This window comes from Aspergillus brunneoviolaceus (genome assembly GCF_003184695.1).
Source record: "Aspergillus brunneoviolaceus CBS 621.78 unplaced genomic scaffold BO95scaffold_34, whole genome shotgun sequence".
NCBI classification, from domain to species: domain Eukaryota; kingdom Fungi; phylum Ascomycota; class Eurotiomycetes; order Eurotiales; family Aspergillaceae; genus Aspergillus; species Aspergillus brunneoviolaceus.
In genome coordinates, this window is record NW_020290764.1 from 304,701 (window position 1) to 321,245 (window position 16,545).

General features: G+C 54.1%; 6 protein-coding genes across 6 annotated transcripts; 2 read left to right on the forward strand and 4 right to left on the reverse strand.

Annotated features, from left to right (window-relative positions):
* Nucleotides 1-421: 421 nt before the first annotated feature.
* psrA (putative general stress response phosphoprotein phosphatase Psr1/2) lies at nucleotides 422-5,403 on the forward strand (the record flags this gene model as incomplete). The annotated part of the gene is made up of 11 exons (XM_025582600.1): nucleotides 422-521; nucleotides 600-1,777; nucleotides 1,833-1,982; nucleotides 2,033-2,131; nucleotides 2,183-2,365; nucleotides 3,679-3,810; nucleotides 3,850-3,952; nucleotides 4,070-4,101; nucleotides 4,435-4,731; nucleotides 4,811-4,885; nucleotides 4,975-5,403. 11 exons carry the CDS (start codon nucleotides 422-424, stop codon nucleotides 5,401-5,403), a joined length of 2,778 nt encoding a protein of 925 aa, XP_025442273.1.
* Nucleotides 5,404-5,737: 334 nt separating this feature from the next.
* BO95DRAFT_482234 (uncharacterized protein) lies at nucleotides 5,738-6,771 on the reverse strand (the record flags this gene model as incomplete). The annotated part of the gene is made up of 2 exons (XM_025590237.1): nucleotides 6,592-6,771; nucleotides 5,738-6,487 (listed from the first exon to the last, which is right to left on the reverse strand). The coding sequence occupies exons 1-2, from the start codon at nucleotides 6,715-6,717 to the stop codon at nucleotides 5,738-5,740; spliced, it is 876 nt and encodes a 291-aa protein (XP_025442274.1). The 5' UTR covers nucleotides 6,718-6,771.
* A 389-nt stretch (nucleotides 6,772-7,160) lies between these two features.
* Nucleotides 7,161-8,490, reverse strand: BO95DRAFT_442864 (aldo/keto reductase). The gene is made up of 3 exons (XM_025586540.1): nucleotides 8,145-8,490; nucleotides 7,278-8,065; nucleotides 7,161-7,221 (listed from the first exon to the last, which is right to left on the reverse strand). The coding sequence occupies exons 1-3, from the start codon at nucleotides 8,287-8,289 to the stop codon at nucleotides 7,195-7,197; spliced, it is 960 nt and encodes a 319-aa protein (XP_025442275.1). The 5' UTR covers nucleotides 8,290-8,490; the 3' UTR covers nucleotides 7,161-7,194.
* Nucleotides 8,491-8,773: 283 nt separating this feature from the next.
* abaA (transcription factor AbaA) lies at nucleotides 8,774-11,477 on the reverse strand. Its single transcript, XM_025583577.1, has 3 exons — nucleotides 10,935-11,477; nucleotides 10,704-10,880; nucleotides 8,774-10,648 (listed from the first exon to the last, which is right to left on the reverse strand). Exons 1-3 carry the CDS (start codon nucleotides 11,368-11,370, stop codon nucleotides 8,862-8,864), a joined length of 2,400 nt encoding a protein of 799 aa, XP_025442276.1. The 5' UTR covers nucleotides 11,371-11,477; the 3' UTR covers nucleotides 8,774-8,861.
* Nucleotides 11,478-12,249: 772 nt separating this feature from the next.
* On the reverse strand, nucleotides 12,250-15,354 carry mrd1 (RNA-binding ribosome biosynthesis protein MRD1). Its single transcript, XM_025580530.1, has 4 exons — nucleotides 15,042-15,354; nucleotides 14,156-14,926; nucleotides 13,669-13,941; nucleotides 12,250-13,619 (listed from the first exon to the last, which is right to left on the reverse strand). The coding sequence occupies exons 1-4, from the start codon at nucleotides 15,267-15,269 to the stop codon at nucleotides 12,405-12,407; spliced, it is 2,487 nt and encodes an 828-aa protein (XP_025442277.1). The 5' UTR covers nucleotides 15,270-15,354; the 3' UTR covers nucleotides 12,250-12,404.
* Nucleotides 15,355-15,483: 129 nt separating this feature from the next.
* Nucleotides 15,484-16,327, forward strand: BO95DRAFT_442867 (dynein light chain DYN2). The gene is made up of 7 exons (XM_025586541.1): nucleotides 15,484-15,651; nucleotides 15,702-15,724; nucleotides 15,777-15,810; nucleotides 15,863-15,897; nucleotides 15,948-15,974; nucleotides 16,028-16,097; nucleotides 16,148-16,327. Exons 1-7 carry the CDS (start codon nucleotides 15,621-15,623, stop codon nucleotides 16,210-16,212), a joined length of 285 nt encoding a protein of 94 aa, XP_025442278.1. The 5' UTR covers nucleotides 15,484-15,620; the 3' UTR covers nucleotides 16,213-16,327.
* The last annotated feature ends 218 nt before the right edge of the window (nucleotides 16,328-16,545 follow it).

The following is a 16,545-nucleotide window of genomic DNA, read 5'->3' on the forward strand; positions in this document are numbered from 1 at the left end:
ACCCCCCCCCCCCCCCCCCCCCCCCCCCAAATTCCCCCAAGTGCGACAAGTCTTAGTGCTGTGCACTAGCCTCATTCGAGGCGGTGGTCCGCGACCCAGAGCTAGTCCAAGCAACCTTGACCTACCTGAGGACTGCCTGCTATTGCTGGTATTGACTTGCTTTACTTCCATCCTCCATTCCATCTCTTCTTCTCCTCCATCCCTCCTCCGCCAGATCCAGGAGGCGTGCCTGCTGCTGCACCTTCACCTTCAACGAGCCCCGGTCCGGTCCCTTTCCCCCCCCCCCTCCCCTCTCTCTCTCCTCGGCGGATACCCTGGTGGTCCTTGTTCCGACGTTTCGTCCTCTTGCCACACCCACCTCCTTTTAATTTTTTTTTCTTAATCGCCTTTCATCCCCGTGAACCTCGCTCTGCTACCCTCAATGCTCGGAGGGAGCTCGGAGCGAGATTCTTTACCATCCAACTCCACCGCGGCCAGAGAACAAGCGTCCATGTCCGTCGCAGCAGGTCACCCTGAGCCAAGTAAGCTTTCCGCCCCTTACCCGTTAACGCGACCGGGCGCTTTCGATGAATGTCATCGCTAAGACTTCACTTCTTTAGATCCTGAGGCAGCGCCTCAGGAACAATCCGCCAATCCAAGTGCATCAGCCCCGTCCACCGGTCCAGAAGCTATCGACCCGGCTCAACCGTCTGTCGCGACTCCGGGCGTTGCTGCGGCTACCTCCACTGATCCTCCGAAAAAGCATCATCTACTACTCCCGATCTCGTCGCGTGCATCCCTGAAGGCCGACCGGCAGTCGACTCTGGACAAGAGCCAGGATACTGTCAACGATGACTCCGAGAACACTCTCCGCGGATCGAAAAGAAGCATCCTGAAAGGGCGACGCGACCGGAGCAGAGGCAGCAGTAGGCGATCACGTCGACAAAATCAGGAAGGGGGAAGTATAGAGGAGGATAAAACAGCGACCGGCGATCCGCGTGACACTCCCAAACCGGAAAGGAAAAGCAAGGTCACCTACAGGCTATTCGCGTTTCTCAGTTGTTGTTCTTCATCCAACGTCGACCCGGAGGACACAGCTATTCCCGCAAAGAGAACATCCCGACGGCTATCAGTTCCCAACACGCAGCCAACTCCCGAGAAGACAGAGGCTAATGCTGGAGACTCGAGCACGGCGGAATCTAAGGAACCATGCTACTATCGCGACGAGAAATCCAACATGACTGTCACTGCGGATCAGTCCGGATCGCAAAAAAGTGAGGAACGCACTGGTAAACCTTTAGATCAGGGCTTGAAGCTCGATGGCTTGGCAGCGCCGTCCGGTCAAGCTGCAGAGGATCAGGGGCACACTCCGACCAAGGACGATTCCGAAACTCAGGGTCCGAACATCGTCGTTGCGACCGTTGAAGGGGGCGCCGTATTCCCGAATGGGGTCGAGAAGACCGAGGACGATGCCGTGCCACAGGACAAGGAGAAGTCACGATTGCAGACGGAGCAGGCCCAGACCCAGGAACTTCCTCCGGCGGACGATGAGCTACACCAATTCCCCGCGGAGAACGACACAACAAACGACCTCAAGTACGCCTCCCACGATGAAGAGGCCTCAACGCTAGCCCCCGAGTTACCGCCCCCGCCGATGCCTCCGAGCGAGAAACACATCGAGACGGTGGATCCTGATGAGCATGGTCAATTCCTTTTGCCTCCGCCTTTACCTCACCTGCGTGACAGAAAGTGTTTGGTTCTAGATCTGGATGAAACGCTAGTTCACAGTAGCTTCAAGGTACTTTTTTCCCTCTTGTTCCCAAGCCAGTCAAAATACTGAATGGCAATTTCAGGTTCTCGAACGGGCAGACTTCACCATACCCGTTGAAATCGAGGGCCAGTACCACAACATATACGTCATCAAACGACCTGGCGTCGACCAATTCATGAAAAGGGTCGGGGAGTTGTATGAGGTCGTCGTTTTTACCGCCTCCGTCTCCAAAGTGGGTTGTTCTCGCCTCTTCTGTCAGCATAGTCACTAATTGAATTGCAGTATGGCGATCCCCTGCTGGATCAGTTGGACATCCACAACGTTGTGCACCACCGCCTGTTCAGGGACAGCTGCTACAACCACCAAGGCAACTATGTGAAGGTTTGCATTCTTCCTAATACGAGCTCCGATTTCACACTGACCTTGTGGTAGGACCTGTCACAAGTTGGTCGCGACCTACGAGACACCATCATTATCGACAACTCCCCGACATCCTATATATTCCACCCTCAACATGCGATACCCATCAGCAGCTGGTTCTCTGACGCCCACGATAACGAGCTCCTAGATCTAATTCCCGTCCTCGAAGACCTTGCCGGGGCACAAGTGAAAGACGTCAGTCTTGTTCTTGACATTGCATTGTAATGCCTGTATATCTAGCTCGTCTAGCATCTGCATCACAGCATGGACATTTTGCTTTCTTGGACGCCACCACGTTTGTCCTCAACACGTTTGACCCTGACCCAGTGGCTTTGACTGGCCACAACACATCTTTATTGTCGTGGTTGGAAGCAAGCTTCTCCAGGCAAGCCGGGACTCACGGTGTTCCAGAGTGGAGATATATGTTTCCTTGACTCCCCATGTTTCCTGTTTTGTTTTGCAGTGCGCTCCCACCCCCGCGCACCGATCTCTTTGCTCTTCTTTACTTTGCTTTCCTTTTCATCTCTTGTTTTTTACACTCCAAGTGAGTAGATACCTGATTACCCCCTTGCTATTTTTTCCTTACTACTTAAAACTGTGTGTGTGTGTGTCGTTGCATTCTGCAGGCGTCCGTCTTGGTCATCAGCCAAAATTCTGCTGATCTCGTGTATACGCTCCCCGATTTACCTATTCTTACACTCTCTCATATGTCTTCCTTATTTCCTTGCGCCTGTCTTGTCATCTGCACACGAGCAGCCCTCCGAGGCTCGACTTACCGCTCTGGTTATTTTTTCTTTTGCCCTTGTATCCGAAGATGTGATTCCAAAACCCCGCCATGCGTTTTGTTATTTGTCTACTACGATCTGCCTCGCTTTTGGAGACCTCGATAGTGGATGACATCTTGATACCTGTCTTCTCCCCACATGTCCATGCTCTGGCAAACGCACAGTATCTCATCGACCCAGGATTGACAGCATCGGTGATTTTGCAGTGTATGTACCATTGGCCTACATCCTGTACATAGAAGCGTCGTCACTCCATCGCGTCCTGTGTTTGAAAATTTGAGAGACCAATAAAGGCCACGAGTCATGCAACAAGCGGAATCCAGAGTAATTAACTAGTTGGTGGCTGGTCCGGTGTGTAGTGTTGGGTAAGGTCGTTGAAAGAGGTACAATAGGTCAACTTCACATAGTACGCGGGATCCGACGGAGTTAACTTAATCAGCCTGACCGCGTCAACTGTTTTTTTTTACTTATCATCCGGCACTTTTTGCCTTCTGAACTTCATTCGACTCATTTTTTTGTTTTGCGAGTAAGGATTTCGGTTTTTAAGGGGCGCTAAAGCAAGAGAAGAAACCAAAAAGAGAGGTATTCCACCCCAACTCCAACCATAATCTAGTTCCCTTCCTCAACTCCCTCCAAAAGAAAACCCCGCTCGGCATCGTCATTCCTCCGTCGGTCAACATTGAACCTTTCCCCCCACATCTGCCCTCCGGAGTTCCAGCGCAGACTCACACCACTTTTCTAGAAGAAGAAAAAAGGATCATTCACGCGCTCACCTTCCCCAGACACACAACACACATCCATACCTCTCCAAACACAATAATGAAAGACCGCCACGGCTGGGACGGGAAACTCCGCGTCGGCGCCGCCGCCGCCGCCGCCGGCGACGAGCAGCAGCAGCCCCCCAAAGAAGCCATCATCACCAACCCCGAAGCTCTCGAAGACCCCGATTACTCCGACTCGGATGCGCCGCCCGTGGAGGAGATCCAGGCTGATGAAGGTGCGCTCTCTCGCCTATCTCACCTTTTCCGCGCACACCCACCCACTCTAGTCGACCCTTTCGGACTCGCGCTTTGGGGTTTTCAGTCGAGCTGATCCGTGAATATTGGTTGGGCAGATTTATTGGAAGATGAGGATTTGGATACCGAGGTAAGGCGGTCTGGTTCTTTTTCTGTCGCGGGTGATGCGATGCGAGGACGCGTTGGTGGTTGGTGGTTGGTGCTGCGCTGCAGCCCTGCGCGGGTCTTTCTCTTTTTTTTTTCTTGTGGCGATGCTAACTGGTTGCAAAACTGTCGTGTGATGGGAGTAGGAGATCGATTTGGTACACTGTCGGATAAGTTCGCTGCCGGCGTTGAAGCTGGAGCGGTTTGAGAAGGTCAAGGTATGCTCCTCTTCTTTTTCTCGAAGTCTCTCGCGCGGTGGTCAAAGAGATTCCTGGAGGAAGGGGCATAGCGCTAACCCGGACCACAACATCAACAACAGAGAATATGCCTCCGGCAGAACCAGATCTCGCGCATCGACTTCCCGACCCCCGTCGCCAAGTCGCTGACCGAACTCGACCTCTACGACAACCTGATCTCCCACATCAAAGGGCTGGACGAGTTCGAGAACCTGACGAGTCTGGACCTGAGCTTCAACAAGATCAAGCACATCAAGAACGTCGCGCACCTGGTCAAGCTGACGGATCTGTACTTCGTGCAGAACAAGATCTCCAAGATCGAGGCGCTGGAGGGGTTGACGGTCCTGCGGAATTTGGAGCTGGGGGCGAATCGGATCCGGGTGGGTTTTTTTTGGTCTCTTGTCTTTGGGGATGCTGGGGACGGAAGGGGAGTGATGGTAGGGCTAACGAGGTGTACAGGAGATTGAGAATCTGGAGACGCTACAAGCATTGGAGGAACTGTGGTTGGGAAAGAATAAGATTACGGAGTTGAAGGTAAGCCAGCAGAGGGGGGACACTGTGGTTTTTTTTTTCTGGGTCTCATTGCGAGAAACGCTAATCCGACGGCATGTCTGCAACAACAGAACCTCGACGCCCTGCAAAACCTCCGGATCCTCTCCATCCAGTCGAACCGCCTCACCCGCATCAGCGGGCTGTCCGCGCTCCAGAACCTCGAGGAGCTCTACCTCTCGCACAATGCGATCACGGAGCTCGGCGGGCTCGAGGACAACCGGGCGCTGCGGGTGCTGGACTTCTCCAACAACCAGGTCTCCAAGCTGGAGCACCTGGCGCACCTGACGAACCTGGAGGAGCTGTGGGCGTCGAACAACCAGCTGGCCAGCTTCGACGAGGTGGAGCGCGAGCTGCGCGACAAGGAGCAGCTGAAGACGGTGTACTTCGAGGGGAACCCGCTGCAGATGCGGGCGCCGGCCCTGTATCGCAACAAGGTGCGGTTGGCGATCCCGCACATCATGCAGGTAGACGCAAGTAAGTTCGGTTTCCTTTTGCTGTGAGCAAGCGCTAACGAAGCGCTAACCCATGTAGCGTATATGCGCGTTGCATGAGGGGTCCAGGAATGTTGGGGAGGGGGGGGGGTTGAGTATGAATATACGAACAGGTCGAGATATCTGCTCGCAAACTGGGAACAACTGGAATAGATAATAGTCTTCTTGATCCAAAACACGGCTCACTCTCACCCTGAACCCCGAGAATTAGGCTATGATATACGATATGCATATACCACACACCCCACCGTCTCTTGTTTCAGTTTCAAAGATGTAGTATACAAGAATCATATACGAAAGGCTGTTTCACCCCGAAACCCCATCTGCCCGACCGACCTATCTGCTACTCCTCCTCCCCCGTCCCCCCATTCCCCCTCCCTACACCACCACCATGACTACTACTACTACTACTACTACTACCATGCCCCTCCCCAAACAACCCCATCAAACTCGCCGCCCCCCACCGCACCGTTTCAGCCTCCACCCTCTGCCGCCGCCCATGCGGCTGCGCCACCGCCTTCCTCCGCCCCGCCGGCCCATCCGCCAACTCTTTGAGAGGAATCCCCGCCCGCACCAGATCCTCATACATCCGCGGGTGACTCGTCCTCTCGATCTCGAACCCCGCGGACCAGGGGTTCCGTCGTATGGCCGCGGCGTGGTTGGTGCGCGAGGCGGTCAGGGTGCATCGTATGGTTGTGGTTGTGGGGTCTTCGTCGGGTGGCCCGGATGGTGTGGCGTGGGGGTTTTGTGCTGAGGGGTAGTAGTGTGTTGCTGCGTCTGGGGGTGCGTGTGCAGGTTGTTGCTGCGGCGGGAGGGGGAGCGGGGTGTAGTATTGTTTTTGTTTCTGTGGTTGGGATTGTGGTTGGGATTGTGGTTGTGCTTGGGACTGGGACTGTGACTGGGACTGTGACTGTGCTTGTAGGCTGTGGTGCTGATGGTGCTGGGCGTGGGCGTCCGGGGTAAGAGGGATCGCTAACGGGGAGGCAGCGCAGGCGGCCGTCGCGGCGGCGGCAGATTCGTAGATGGCGATTATGCTGTGGGATTGCGGGCGGGTGGTGGTGGTGGTGGTGGTTGGGGGGTTTGTTATGTCGTACTTTTTTTTGTTTGTTAGTTTCTTGTTTCCTGAAAGGCATCTCGTTTGATGCTATGGGCAGAAGGTGAAGGGGCTGGGCTGGGCTGGGCTGGAGCCCGACATACCCTCAAATTGCGGAAGGTGACGACTTCGCCGAATTTCTGCAGCGCGGAGAGGATGAGTTTGCTGTCGGAGAGGGTGCGCGGCGGCGGGTGCGCGGTGATGTGGATTGTTTTGGTGAAGAGGGACATTTTCTTTGCCTTTGGAAGTAGGGGGTGGGTTATTGCATCGGGATTTGGGAGTGGATGGATTGGGTTGGTTGGTGTTGAGGAGGGAAGGCACGTTAGATTTGCGCGGAGATGAGACCCTCTGCCCTGCGCTGCTTGGCGTGCTTATCGCTGGTCTTATCTTATCGCGGTACTGTGGGTGTACTACTGTACAGTAGGTACGAGATGCTGGAGCCTTAGTTGTCTTTTGGGTAGGGCAATGAATTGCATTGTATTTCTTGTTACATATACCACTCATCTACGTATTGGCTATAAGGCTTGGTGTCTATGCAATTAATTCGGCAGATTCCCGCCCTACACTTGGAGGCACCTCTCTTGCGATGTCTTGCGTAGGTCGAATATTGGACGAGTATCTTAAAAGGCATACTACTACATTACACTTCACACGGGCCAAGACAAGTTAAAGTCGAAATAGTATCATTCATATATCATAACAAATAACTAGAAGATGGGAACATAGAGCCCGTACTGGAAAAGTTGGTCAGCATCACTCAACCTCAAGTCACAAAAGGGGGGAGACTCACTCCCAAAGGATCATTGAACCGCAACCCGCGATCCAGCTCACTAATCTTCTCCAGCTCCGCACTCTCCAGATCCCAGCCCGTGACCTCCAAGTTCTGCTGCAACCGCTTGGGGTTGTTACTCTTCGGGATGACGGCAATGCCGCGCTGCGTCGCCCACCGCAGCAGCACCTGGGCCGGCGTGCGCCCATGCTTGTCGGCGATCTCCTTGATGAGCTCATGCTCGAACAGCGGCGGCGTGTTCAGTGCGTTCTTGACATCCAGTTCCAAAAAGCTCAGGGGCCCGAACGAGCTGTACGCGGTGACGACCAGCCCTTCCTTCTGGGCGTACTCGACCAGCCGGGACTGGGTCAGGTAGGGGTGGTGCTCGATCTGCAGGGTGGCGGGGCGGACGCGGGCGTAGCGCAGCAGATCCATGACCAGCTGGGCGCTAAAGTTGCTGATGCCGATGCTGCGGGCCAGGCCGGCGTCGACGAGCGTCTCCATCGCCTTCCACGTCTCGTGGATGGGAGTGTTGCTGAACTCCAGCGCGCCGTTCTCGGACTCCCAGCCCGGCGGGTACCGCACGGCCGGGTCGACGTACTTGAGCGCGATCGGGAAGTGCACGATGTACAGGTCGAAGTACTCCAGCCCCCAGTCCTGCAGCTGCTTGCGCGCGATGGGCTCCACGCGCTCCGCGTCGTGGAAGCTGTTCCACAGCTTCGACACGATGAACAGCTCCTCGCGCTTGACCAGCCCGTCGGCGATGGCCCGCGCCACGCCTTGGCCCGCTTCGGTCTCGTTGCCGTAGTCTGTTTTCGGCCCCCGGAGGGTTAGTATGCTTGTGGATCGGAGAGTGCTGGAAGACACCTTCCAGTAGGGAGGACATACCGCAGGCCCCGTCAAACAGTCGGTATCCCTCCTTGATCGCGTGGTAGACTTGGTCCGCGCAGGTGTCGTTGTTCACCTTCCACAGACCGAAGCCCACGAGGGGCATCTCGTGGCCGCTGTTGAGCTTGACGGTAGGGGAAGCCATTGTGTTGGGATCAGTGGTTGTCTTTCGGGGTATGAAAGGGGGAGAGATTGTGAGAAAAAGAAGGAACAGAGGGAGAAGACAAGAGAAAAGGACACGGAGATGGTTAAAAGACCGGACAATTGCCCCTCCATTGCCCCCCGCCCCCAGCCCAGCCCTTCAGAGGGTGCCAAAGTCTAATTGAGGGGATGAAAGCAATTAACCAGGCACGGCATCGGATGATGATGCATTAGAGGCTAAAATGATATGCTTCTGGCGGCTGTTGTTGCGCCCCACGGCTAAATGCAGCCGGCGGGTCCGGCTAAATTGGAATGGACCCACTGTGGCCTGCTGCATACATCCATCCAGTATACTCTACATGATACCCCCTACTATTATTATAGATAATATTCTGCACAGATTGCATTGTCAAGAATCGAATCAATTAGGTATCAATAAAAGGTTATCCAGAACCACAAGCCCAAAAATTGAAAAAAAGAATAACACCATCCCATCCAAGAACCCGCCCCGTGAAGAAGAATAATATTACAGATTGTGCTTTTGAAAAGTCCACCCACCCCTCTTTGAAAGACATCTTAATTCGCCTCCACTGAGTTGCTGTCTGCATATGTGGGATGCGGGTGATCATGACCACCCCCGTTGAGCCCCGGGTCACCGGGCATGCTTCCGACCAGCTTGTCCATCACATCATCCGGCGGTAGGAACCCCTCGAAACTGGTGGAGGCGTGCGACTCCCGCGGTACCGAGCTCTGATGGTCGGACGGCTGGAAGTGGTGGTGGTGGTGAAGATGGGTATAGTTATCGCCGGTGAGATCGCCCTGGATTCCGGTGGTCGTGGGTGTCGCCCAGGCGGCGTGGCTGTGGCCAATGTCGTCGAGAGACTGCGCGCTGGTCCCGAAGATGCTGTTGAGGACAGTGTTGTTGTCGTGGACAGTCACGCCATGGGACTGCGGTGGCACGTAGTGCCCGTCGTGGCCGATCCCGTATGCAGGCAGGCCGGAATGCGGCAGGGAGAGATCCGGCACACTCATCATGACGGGCCCGCCAGTGGAACCGCCGAGGCTCGTGGGCTGGCTGGTTTCGTGCGGTTGGAGATGGGAAAAGGAGTCCAGCACCGACGTCACCGATGTCTTGTCACCTAACCGATCTTCGGCCTTGATGTGTCCGAGGAAGTCGAAGGGTCCATTGGAATTGAACATGTTGGCAACACTGTCCTGGGGCTGTTGATACAGAGGCCAGTGCGGTTGCGAGGTAGTGGTGGTGTGCAGTAGTTCATGGGACTGAGGCGGGTGGTACGCACTGGGGCCGGGGCGGTTCATCAGGAGGGAGTCCAGTGGGATGGGAGGAAGGTCCAGTCCAGTCGGGGCTTTGGGACTCGCATGCGAAGTCCGCTCTGGGGGAGGAATGATCCGACGCCAAGTGGTGGTGCCGACCTCGTTGGGTCTCGTCTGCCGAAACTTCCAGAGCAGAATCGCAACCCGCTTCGGTTCGTTCACCCCATGGCCCGAGTACGAATTGGTGGACATCCGTCGCACATTATAAGGCGCGACTGCCCGGATCTCCTGGACTACCGTCAAGGTGCGAAGGTATTGTCTCCCAACTTCGTGCGAAACGTGATGTGGACCTCTTTCCTCGAACTTCTTCTGGTCTTGCGTGAGCTGCGTGAAGCAGTTGGCCCACCATCGGGATTCAAATAGTGGCTTGACCTTGGTCGAGCCCGGTTGGGCAACACTGTGACTATCTTCATAGACATTGCGGCCATTGTCATACATGGTTGTCTTACAAGTCCAGTTGCTCATCTGGTGAACCATCGGCACATCGCCGGCCGTTGCCGGGGCAAAGTCGAGTTCCAGGTGAATCCCCAATCTCGACCCCGTGGGAGGGAAGTTATCCATCAACTTCAGGTTGGCTTCAAGTAGAATAATCTCGCAATCAAGGGGGGTACTGGGATCTGCAATCAATAAACTCAAATCAGGAAAGGATGCCTGCCACCCTGGCAGGTCTTTCAAGGGTATCGGCGGTGCAACAGGATGGCGCTGGTCTCCCTGGAGCCGGCTGTAGATGTGGATGGCGTCGTCGATTCGGTTCGGCTGGTCTGGAGCGCTGACCCACATATCAAACCCAAGCCCCTGTACAGTGTTGATGTTGGCGTCGTGGAGACTGGAATTAAGGGAGATGTGCGCCGAGGGGATATCGCCAGCATAAGCATGCCCCAACCTCAAATGATCATAATGGGGGGTGTGGAAGTGATTGCCATAATGACTTGACAAGGGAGGGTCCAAGGAAGCCCTCCATTTTGGACCACTGGGCGGATGTTGGCTGTTCGAGCGGACGGCCGCCTCTTCTCGTACGAGTCGCTCCCCTGCTCTGCGTTAGTCCCGTTGTGTTTGCCCTTCTTCACGCCAGATGAAACTTACAGTCCGGGTCTCCTTTGAGGAATGAGTCGAGGACTTGCAGATGGCTGGACACTTGCTTTCTGGTTCGTCGTTTACCAGTTTTCTTGTAGATGTATTCAGCAATAAGCTCATTTCGACCATAGGACTTTCCTCGTTCCGACCATTTCCGTCGGCCCATCGGCGGATTCGCTTCGAGAGCTGTTGACCGGGTTACTTGAGTGCTCGTACACTACCATCCTCGAAGCTGCTCACCTTGTTGAAACGCGTCTTCAAGTTCGTCCGACCATACCGGTTCCCCATCTTTGCCAGTGTCTCGGCGAGGTCGGGCTCGATACTCGAGATACTTCTGCGACCTGAGGTAGCTTCTTGGTCGACGCGGTCCCACGAGGTTCGGCCCAACAGACTGCAGACGCCGCAGCTTCTTTGCCTGGAATCGTAGGCTCTGAGGAGGCCCAAGGCTAGAGACAGTGGGCACTGGATGTGTTGGCACAGGAGGTTGAGGGTACTTGTAGGCTAGATGATGCAGATGCTCGTCCCGCCCCGTGATCCCACTGTGTGCGAGGCTGTCCGAGTACGTCTGAACGTTCCCCGAGGTGTTCTGCAAGGCTCTGTCCGTATGAGCTCCGATACTGTCCAGAGTGGGTTGATGTTGAGGCAGAATACACTCCGTTTGCCAGTCAGTAGCCATGGGGCGGACCAGAGTGTAGGCTCTTGGAAAGAATGGCGACAAATTCCAAAGAGATAGGGGACGAGGACCGCGAAATGCTTACTACTGCCTGGCAAAGAACGTAGCAGTCACCCACCCAGCGATCAAGAACGTAAATGCTTGGAGAGAATGTAAGAACCCTACGAGAGAGAATGTGGGAGCGAGCAGCATGGTGTTTATAGGGAACCATTCTCTCCCCTGGAGAGGGAGGCCCAGTGACATTGCTCGATCCCACTGCTTGTTGATGAACCACCCCTCTAGGGCAACGAACCTCGATTGTCCAAGGCGGGGGGACAACAGGGAATCTCCTTCCAGGCTTCACGCGTCCAGACTGAGTGCTGAGCCCAGGAAACCACTGGGGAGCAAATCAGGAGGGAAGGAAGCCCACGATGGGCACGAGCCGGAGACTGATGCAAGGGGGTCCCTCAAGGTGCACGCTCCAGTGAGGTGCAACTCGGAGGTTTTCGCAGCGTGAGATGGACATCGTTACCTGAAAAGCAGGTACACAGCATCCAAACTGGACGAGTTGTGGCAAAGAGCCGGCTTTGGAATGAGCGTGAGCCAACAACATCGTCTCCAACCGTAGGTGTGGAATGTAACGAGGTAATTACGAAGATCAGGTCGGAATGTTGGTGAGAACCCTAGCTCCAGCTTAATTTGCACGTCCATAACCAAGGGTTTCGCATTGATTGAAGGTATGAATTGGTAGGTAGGTATAAGGGATTAAGGGAAGTAGTGAGCCCTGAATAGCACGGAGACTCGGGAGAAGGACCTTACTGGGATGACAGGACGAAACTCTCGTGAGAACAGGCACGAGCATCCGCTCGCTCTGCAGAACGCGTATGTACGTGTTGACAGCCGCAGGCGAACGTGAGAGCCTACTTCCACCCTCCAAACTCAGCGTCCCGGACGCAAGGGATATCATCACCATCAGTGCACCATTGCCATTGTCTGTCCCCTATCAACAGGGAGGAGAGGAAGGAAGTCAAAAGAACCAAGGGTAGAGAAGGGACTCTTTACTCCTCGTCCTGGGCCCCTACAGTGAACTTCTTGCGCCCAGGACCACTAAGTTTTTGTAGCTTCACCCTGTCCATCTGCTCTCCTACTTTCTTTTCGATCTGCTTGATCTCTTCCTCAGCATCGATCGCCTCCTCATTCGCGAATTCCAGCACCAGCTTCCTGCCCAGCAAATGCGTGTTCTTAAGGGCGTCCATGGCATTCTCCGCTTCACGAGCGCTTACAAAGTCAGCAAAACCGAAACCACGGGCCGTCCTGTCAAACTTCTGAGGCACCCGCACAGAGCGAAGCTGGCCATAGGCGCCAAATAGCGACCGGATGTCCTTCTTGGTAGCCTGGAACGGCAAGTTCTTGATGATGATCTTCGTCCGTCTGGCGGCCACCTTCTTCGCGGTGTCCTCCCGTCTCCGCTCCTCCGCAGCATCCATTCCGCGGTGAGACACCCTAACCACCAATTCATGCTGATCAAGCTTGTAGCCGTTCATCGCGCCTAGGGCAGCCTGGGCCTGAGCCTTGGTGCGGAACTCCACAAAGCCAAAGCCCATGCTGAGAGTCTGCCCAGGGCGTTTGGGGTCGGGCTTGGTCTTGATCCTAGCGGTGATAAAGCCATCCAGTGGTCGAAAAAGGTCCACAAAGCTCTGGTTGGTGGTAGCGAAGTTGAGGTTCTTTACAAATAGAGTGGTTGTGGGCAGGTTGTCATCGACAACCTCATCTGCCGCAAACGTGTCAGCCGTTGAGAATCCTTGCGAGACAGCCTTGATCTCGGTGGTTGGCTTCTGCGGCACAACGTTGGGATCAAATAGATCCTTGGGAGCCTTCTCTAGGAAGAGGATCGAGTCCCCTAGTTTGCGGTACGCAAGACTCTTGAAGGCTTTCTGGGCCTCGTCGGGGCGCGAAAACTCGACGATTGCTATGGTACCGCTGGGCGGCATCAGTAGCCTGGTGATTTGTCCATACGGATCAAATAGTTTCCTAATGTCATCAGTCTTGACGCCATATGAGAAGTTCTTTACTAGGATAGCCGTGTTTCCACGTTCCCGTTGCTTAAAGGCCTCAATATTGACGCCGTTGGCGGAGAAGTAGGCTTTCGTCTCCTGAATTACGTGCGTCTCAGCGTGCGCTTGCTTCACTGCTGCATCAGACGAAGTGGGGTCAAGCAAATCTGCTTTCGACACACCAAGACGTTCAGCTACTGACGACATGACAGCGTCGGCCTGGTTGAGTTAGCATTGGGGCATTCAAGATTGCAACGAGATAACTCACGTTCATGTACAGCGAGTTCCAACTAAAAGATGAAGATGCCGCCCCCATCTTCTTCTTGATTTGCATCTGCTTCTTCAGTGGCAGCTTCGCCAGCTCGGCCTCGTCAATCTTATACGTCTTCTTGGCAGCAGCCGGTAAAATATGCATCAAACGGCCTTGGAAGTGCTTGCCATCCAGCTGTTTGTAGGCCTCTACGGCAGCATCAGCATTGACATACTGGATGTAGGCAAAACCCTTGCTGGTGTTTGACCGAGTATCAACAGCAACGTGGATCTAGTCATGTTAGCATCGACCGACCAAACGATGAGTGGGATAAAAACATGAGAGGGTATAGCTCTTTCAGATATGCGAGGCATCTACTAAAATACTCGTTTCCTGGCAACATCATCTGCTTTGCATCGGATGTCCCTATCAGGTCGTTCATCATTGAGCTTGGGGGGAGGGGTGACAATGCAACGTGTAACGCGATCAAGACCAAGTAACTAACCTCTTCGATTTGGCCGAAAGGAGCAAAGATAGGATGAAGATCCGAATCCGACGTGTCATAAGCCAGATTGCGGACGAAGAGACGCGCTGAGATGCGAATGTTCTCGATGTTGGTGTCGACCTCCGGCTCCTTCGCTATTTTACCAGCGGAAGGTTCTTCGGTGGTGGCGACATCCTGAGCAGGTTCGGCGTCAACTTCCATCCTCGACTCTGCCTCATGAGAAGCAGCAGGCTTCTCCTGTGCGGGAGAGTCAAACTCTGCTTGCTCATCCTCGTCGAGGAGGCCAAGGAGACGACTCGTCTTGGAGCGAAGCCAGTCCGCATCCGAGACAGGCGCCTGTTCTTCCTCGGGGGCGACAGCATCATCCTGATCCGCCGACGGCTCGGCATCACCCTCGCCACTATGATCGACGACCATGGGCTCTGGTTCTGCTTCAGCTTGTTGGCCCGCATTATGCACTTCTCTAGGATTAGCCGGGACGTCTCCAAGCTTGGCCTTCTTCCTTTGGGCGTAAGTGAGCTCCTGCGGCTCCTCTTCTTCGTCTTCAACGGGCTTTTCTGCAGGTGAGTTTGTCTCTGGGGCTTTAGGCATGGCGTCGTCGTTGGCCCACGTCTTAGTCTTAGACGAGTGCTGCATTACGGAAAGGTACTCCTGCAGCTTGGGATCCTCGGTCTTGTCACCATCGCGCTTACGCTTGAGCGAACTTCCCGCATCGTCATGATCCTGGGCGTTGCCTGACTTGCGGGCTCTTGGGGTAGGTTCGGCATCAATCTACAAATTACTGGTCAGTCACAAGACCACCTTAATCGTCAGCGGGTAAGACAAAAAAAAAGGAAGAAGGAAGGAAAAGGATAAGTGCAACGAGATCAACAGGTGAAACACATACCGGCTTAGCAATGTCTACAGAGATCTTGGACATCTTCATGTAGGTCTTATTGAAATAAGACACGGCCTGTTGGGCAACCTCATGGCTCTTGAAGCCCACGAAGCCGATCCTGCGTTTGGGCAATACATGAGCGTCCGTGACCTGGAAGCGACTGGCAAAATGCTTTCTCAATTGATCATCAGAGAAAGTTGGCGGAAGGCCAGAGACAAAGACTCTGGTGCTTTCCATGATTGAGTAGTGGTTTGCTTCAGGTCCCTGTGGCCTACTCTCTCGAAAAGTGTGCGTGCCACAGGAATCGGGATGTGGAAGAGTGAAATCCGGGAAACAGAAAAAATTTTTGGCAGGGTGCTTTTTTATTTTCGGCATCCTTATAGTGCCGAAGGCGGTGTGAGGGGCGGCATGACCCGAGCCCCATCGGCTTTGGATCATTGCGGCGCGCAACCTGGAATTGTTGATTCCCAATACTCCTGGTTGGGCTTCATTGGTACTTTCTGCGCAAACGAATTTTGACTAATCATTCGATCTCTGGGTCTTTCTCTCCATTCTGAAACTTGTGATCAAGGATAAACTACAAACAAGATGGCTTCCGAAAAGAAGGACAAGCTTGAGCGTGAGTCAACCCGCGGCGTGATGGAGACGAGAGCTAACGGGCTTGTTTAGCGCAGATCAAGTCCGTCGATATGGTAAGGAGAACGAGAGCTATAGGAGCTTGGAAAACCACTGACGGGGTACCAGACGGAGGACATGCAGCAGGAGGCTGTTGAAGTTGGTATGTATGACTGCGGGGCTGATCTTGATCCCAACTAATGCGGGCTGTTTAGCGATCGAGGCGATGGACAAGTACCACATTGAGAAGGTAGGTTTCTACGATCGCAAGTCACTTAGAGACCTTACTGACAGTCGCAGGATATTGCCCAGTACATCAAGAGAGAGGTCAGCCGCCGCTCCGTTACTCGAATTCCAGCACTCCGCTTACACCTTAGCAGTTCGACTCGCGCAAGGGTGCGACATGGCACTGCGTGGTGGGAAGAAACTTTGGCAGCTTCGTGACACACGGTAGGTACAGCTGAAAGCTCCTTGAGGATATGGACTGATTGGGATCACAGAGACGAAACATTTCATCTACTTCTACCTCGGTCACTGCGCCATCCTCCTTTTCAAGACTCAATAAGCATACGAAGGGCACACAATGGTCGATATCGTTAAGCGTTTCCTGTACCTATTTCGGAGTTCTTTGCAGGCGAGTCACGCCGAGATATGTTCATATATAAATTGAAAGTATTGGCGTGGTTATTCTTATGCCATTGCGACTGGTTGGAAGGACGTAACATGGTGGGGGGAATCTCTGTAAACAAACCAGCTACTACTTCGCAGGACTCCTCTCGATTTATTTATTCTCCGAGAGATTATGGGAAAGTTAGTTACGAAAGAAATGATATCCGATCATCGCAACTCTTCTTGCTGCGTAGCTCTTCACTGTGGATGGGGCATGTACCAGGTATAG

Bases quoted from the DNA above. Each gene is read 5' to 3' on its own strand.
- mrd1 (XM_025580530.1), bottom strand. From the start codon at position 15,269: ATGGAAAGCACCAGAGTCTTTGTCTCTGGCCTTCCGCCAACTTTCTCT. The intron at 14,927-15,041 runs GTATGTGTTTCA...AGTAATTTGTAG, and splicing joins CTGTAGACATTGCTAAGCCG to ATTGATGCCGAACCTACCCC. The intron at 13,942-14,155 runs GTTAGTTACTTG...TAACATGACTAG, and splicing joins CTTTCGGCCAAATCGAAGAG to ATCCACGTTGCTGTTGATAC.
- abaA (XM_025583577.1), bottom strand. From the start codon at position 11,370: ATGGCTACTGACTGGCAAACGGAGTGTATTCTGCCTCAACATCAACCC. The intron at 10,881-10,934 runs GTGAGCAGCTTC...CCCGGTCAACAG, and splicing joins TGAAGACGCGTTTCAACAAG to CTCTCGAAGCGAATCCGCCG. The intron at 10,649-10,703 runs GTAAGTTTCATC...AACGCAGAGCAG, and splicing joins CCTCAAAGGAGACCCGGACT to GGGAGCGACTCGTACGAGAA.
- BO95DRAFT_442864 (XM_025586540.1), bottom strand. From the start codon at position 8,289: ATGGCTTCCCCTACCGTCAAGCTCAACAGCGGCCACGAGATGCCCCTC. The intron at 8,066-8,144 runs GTATGTCCTCCC...GGCCGAAAACAG, and splicing joins ACTGTTTGACGGGGCCTGCG to ACTACGGCAACGAGACCGAA. The intron at 7,222-7,277 runs GTGAGTCTCCCC...CAACTTTTCCAG, and splicing joins GGTTCAATGATCCTTTGGGA to TACGGGCTCTATGTTCCCAT.
- BO95DRAFT_442867 (XM_025586541.1), top strand. From the start codon at position 15,621: ATGGCTTCCGAAAAGAAGGACAAGCTTGAGC. The intron at 15,652-15,701 runs GTGAGTCAACCC...GGGCTTGTTTAG, and splicing joins AAAGAAGGACAAGCTTGAGC to CGCAGATCAAGTCCGTCGAT. The intron at 15,898-15,947 runs GTAGGTTTCTAC...TGACAGTCGCAG, and splicing joins ACAAGTACCACATTGAGAAG to GATATTGCCCAGTACATCAA.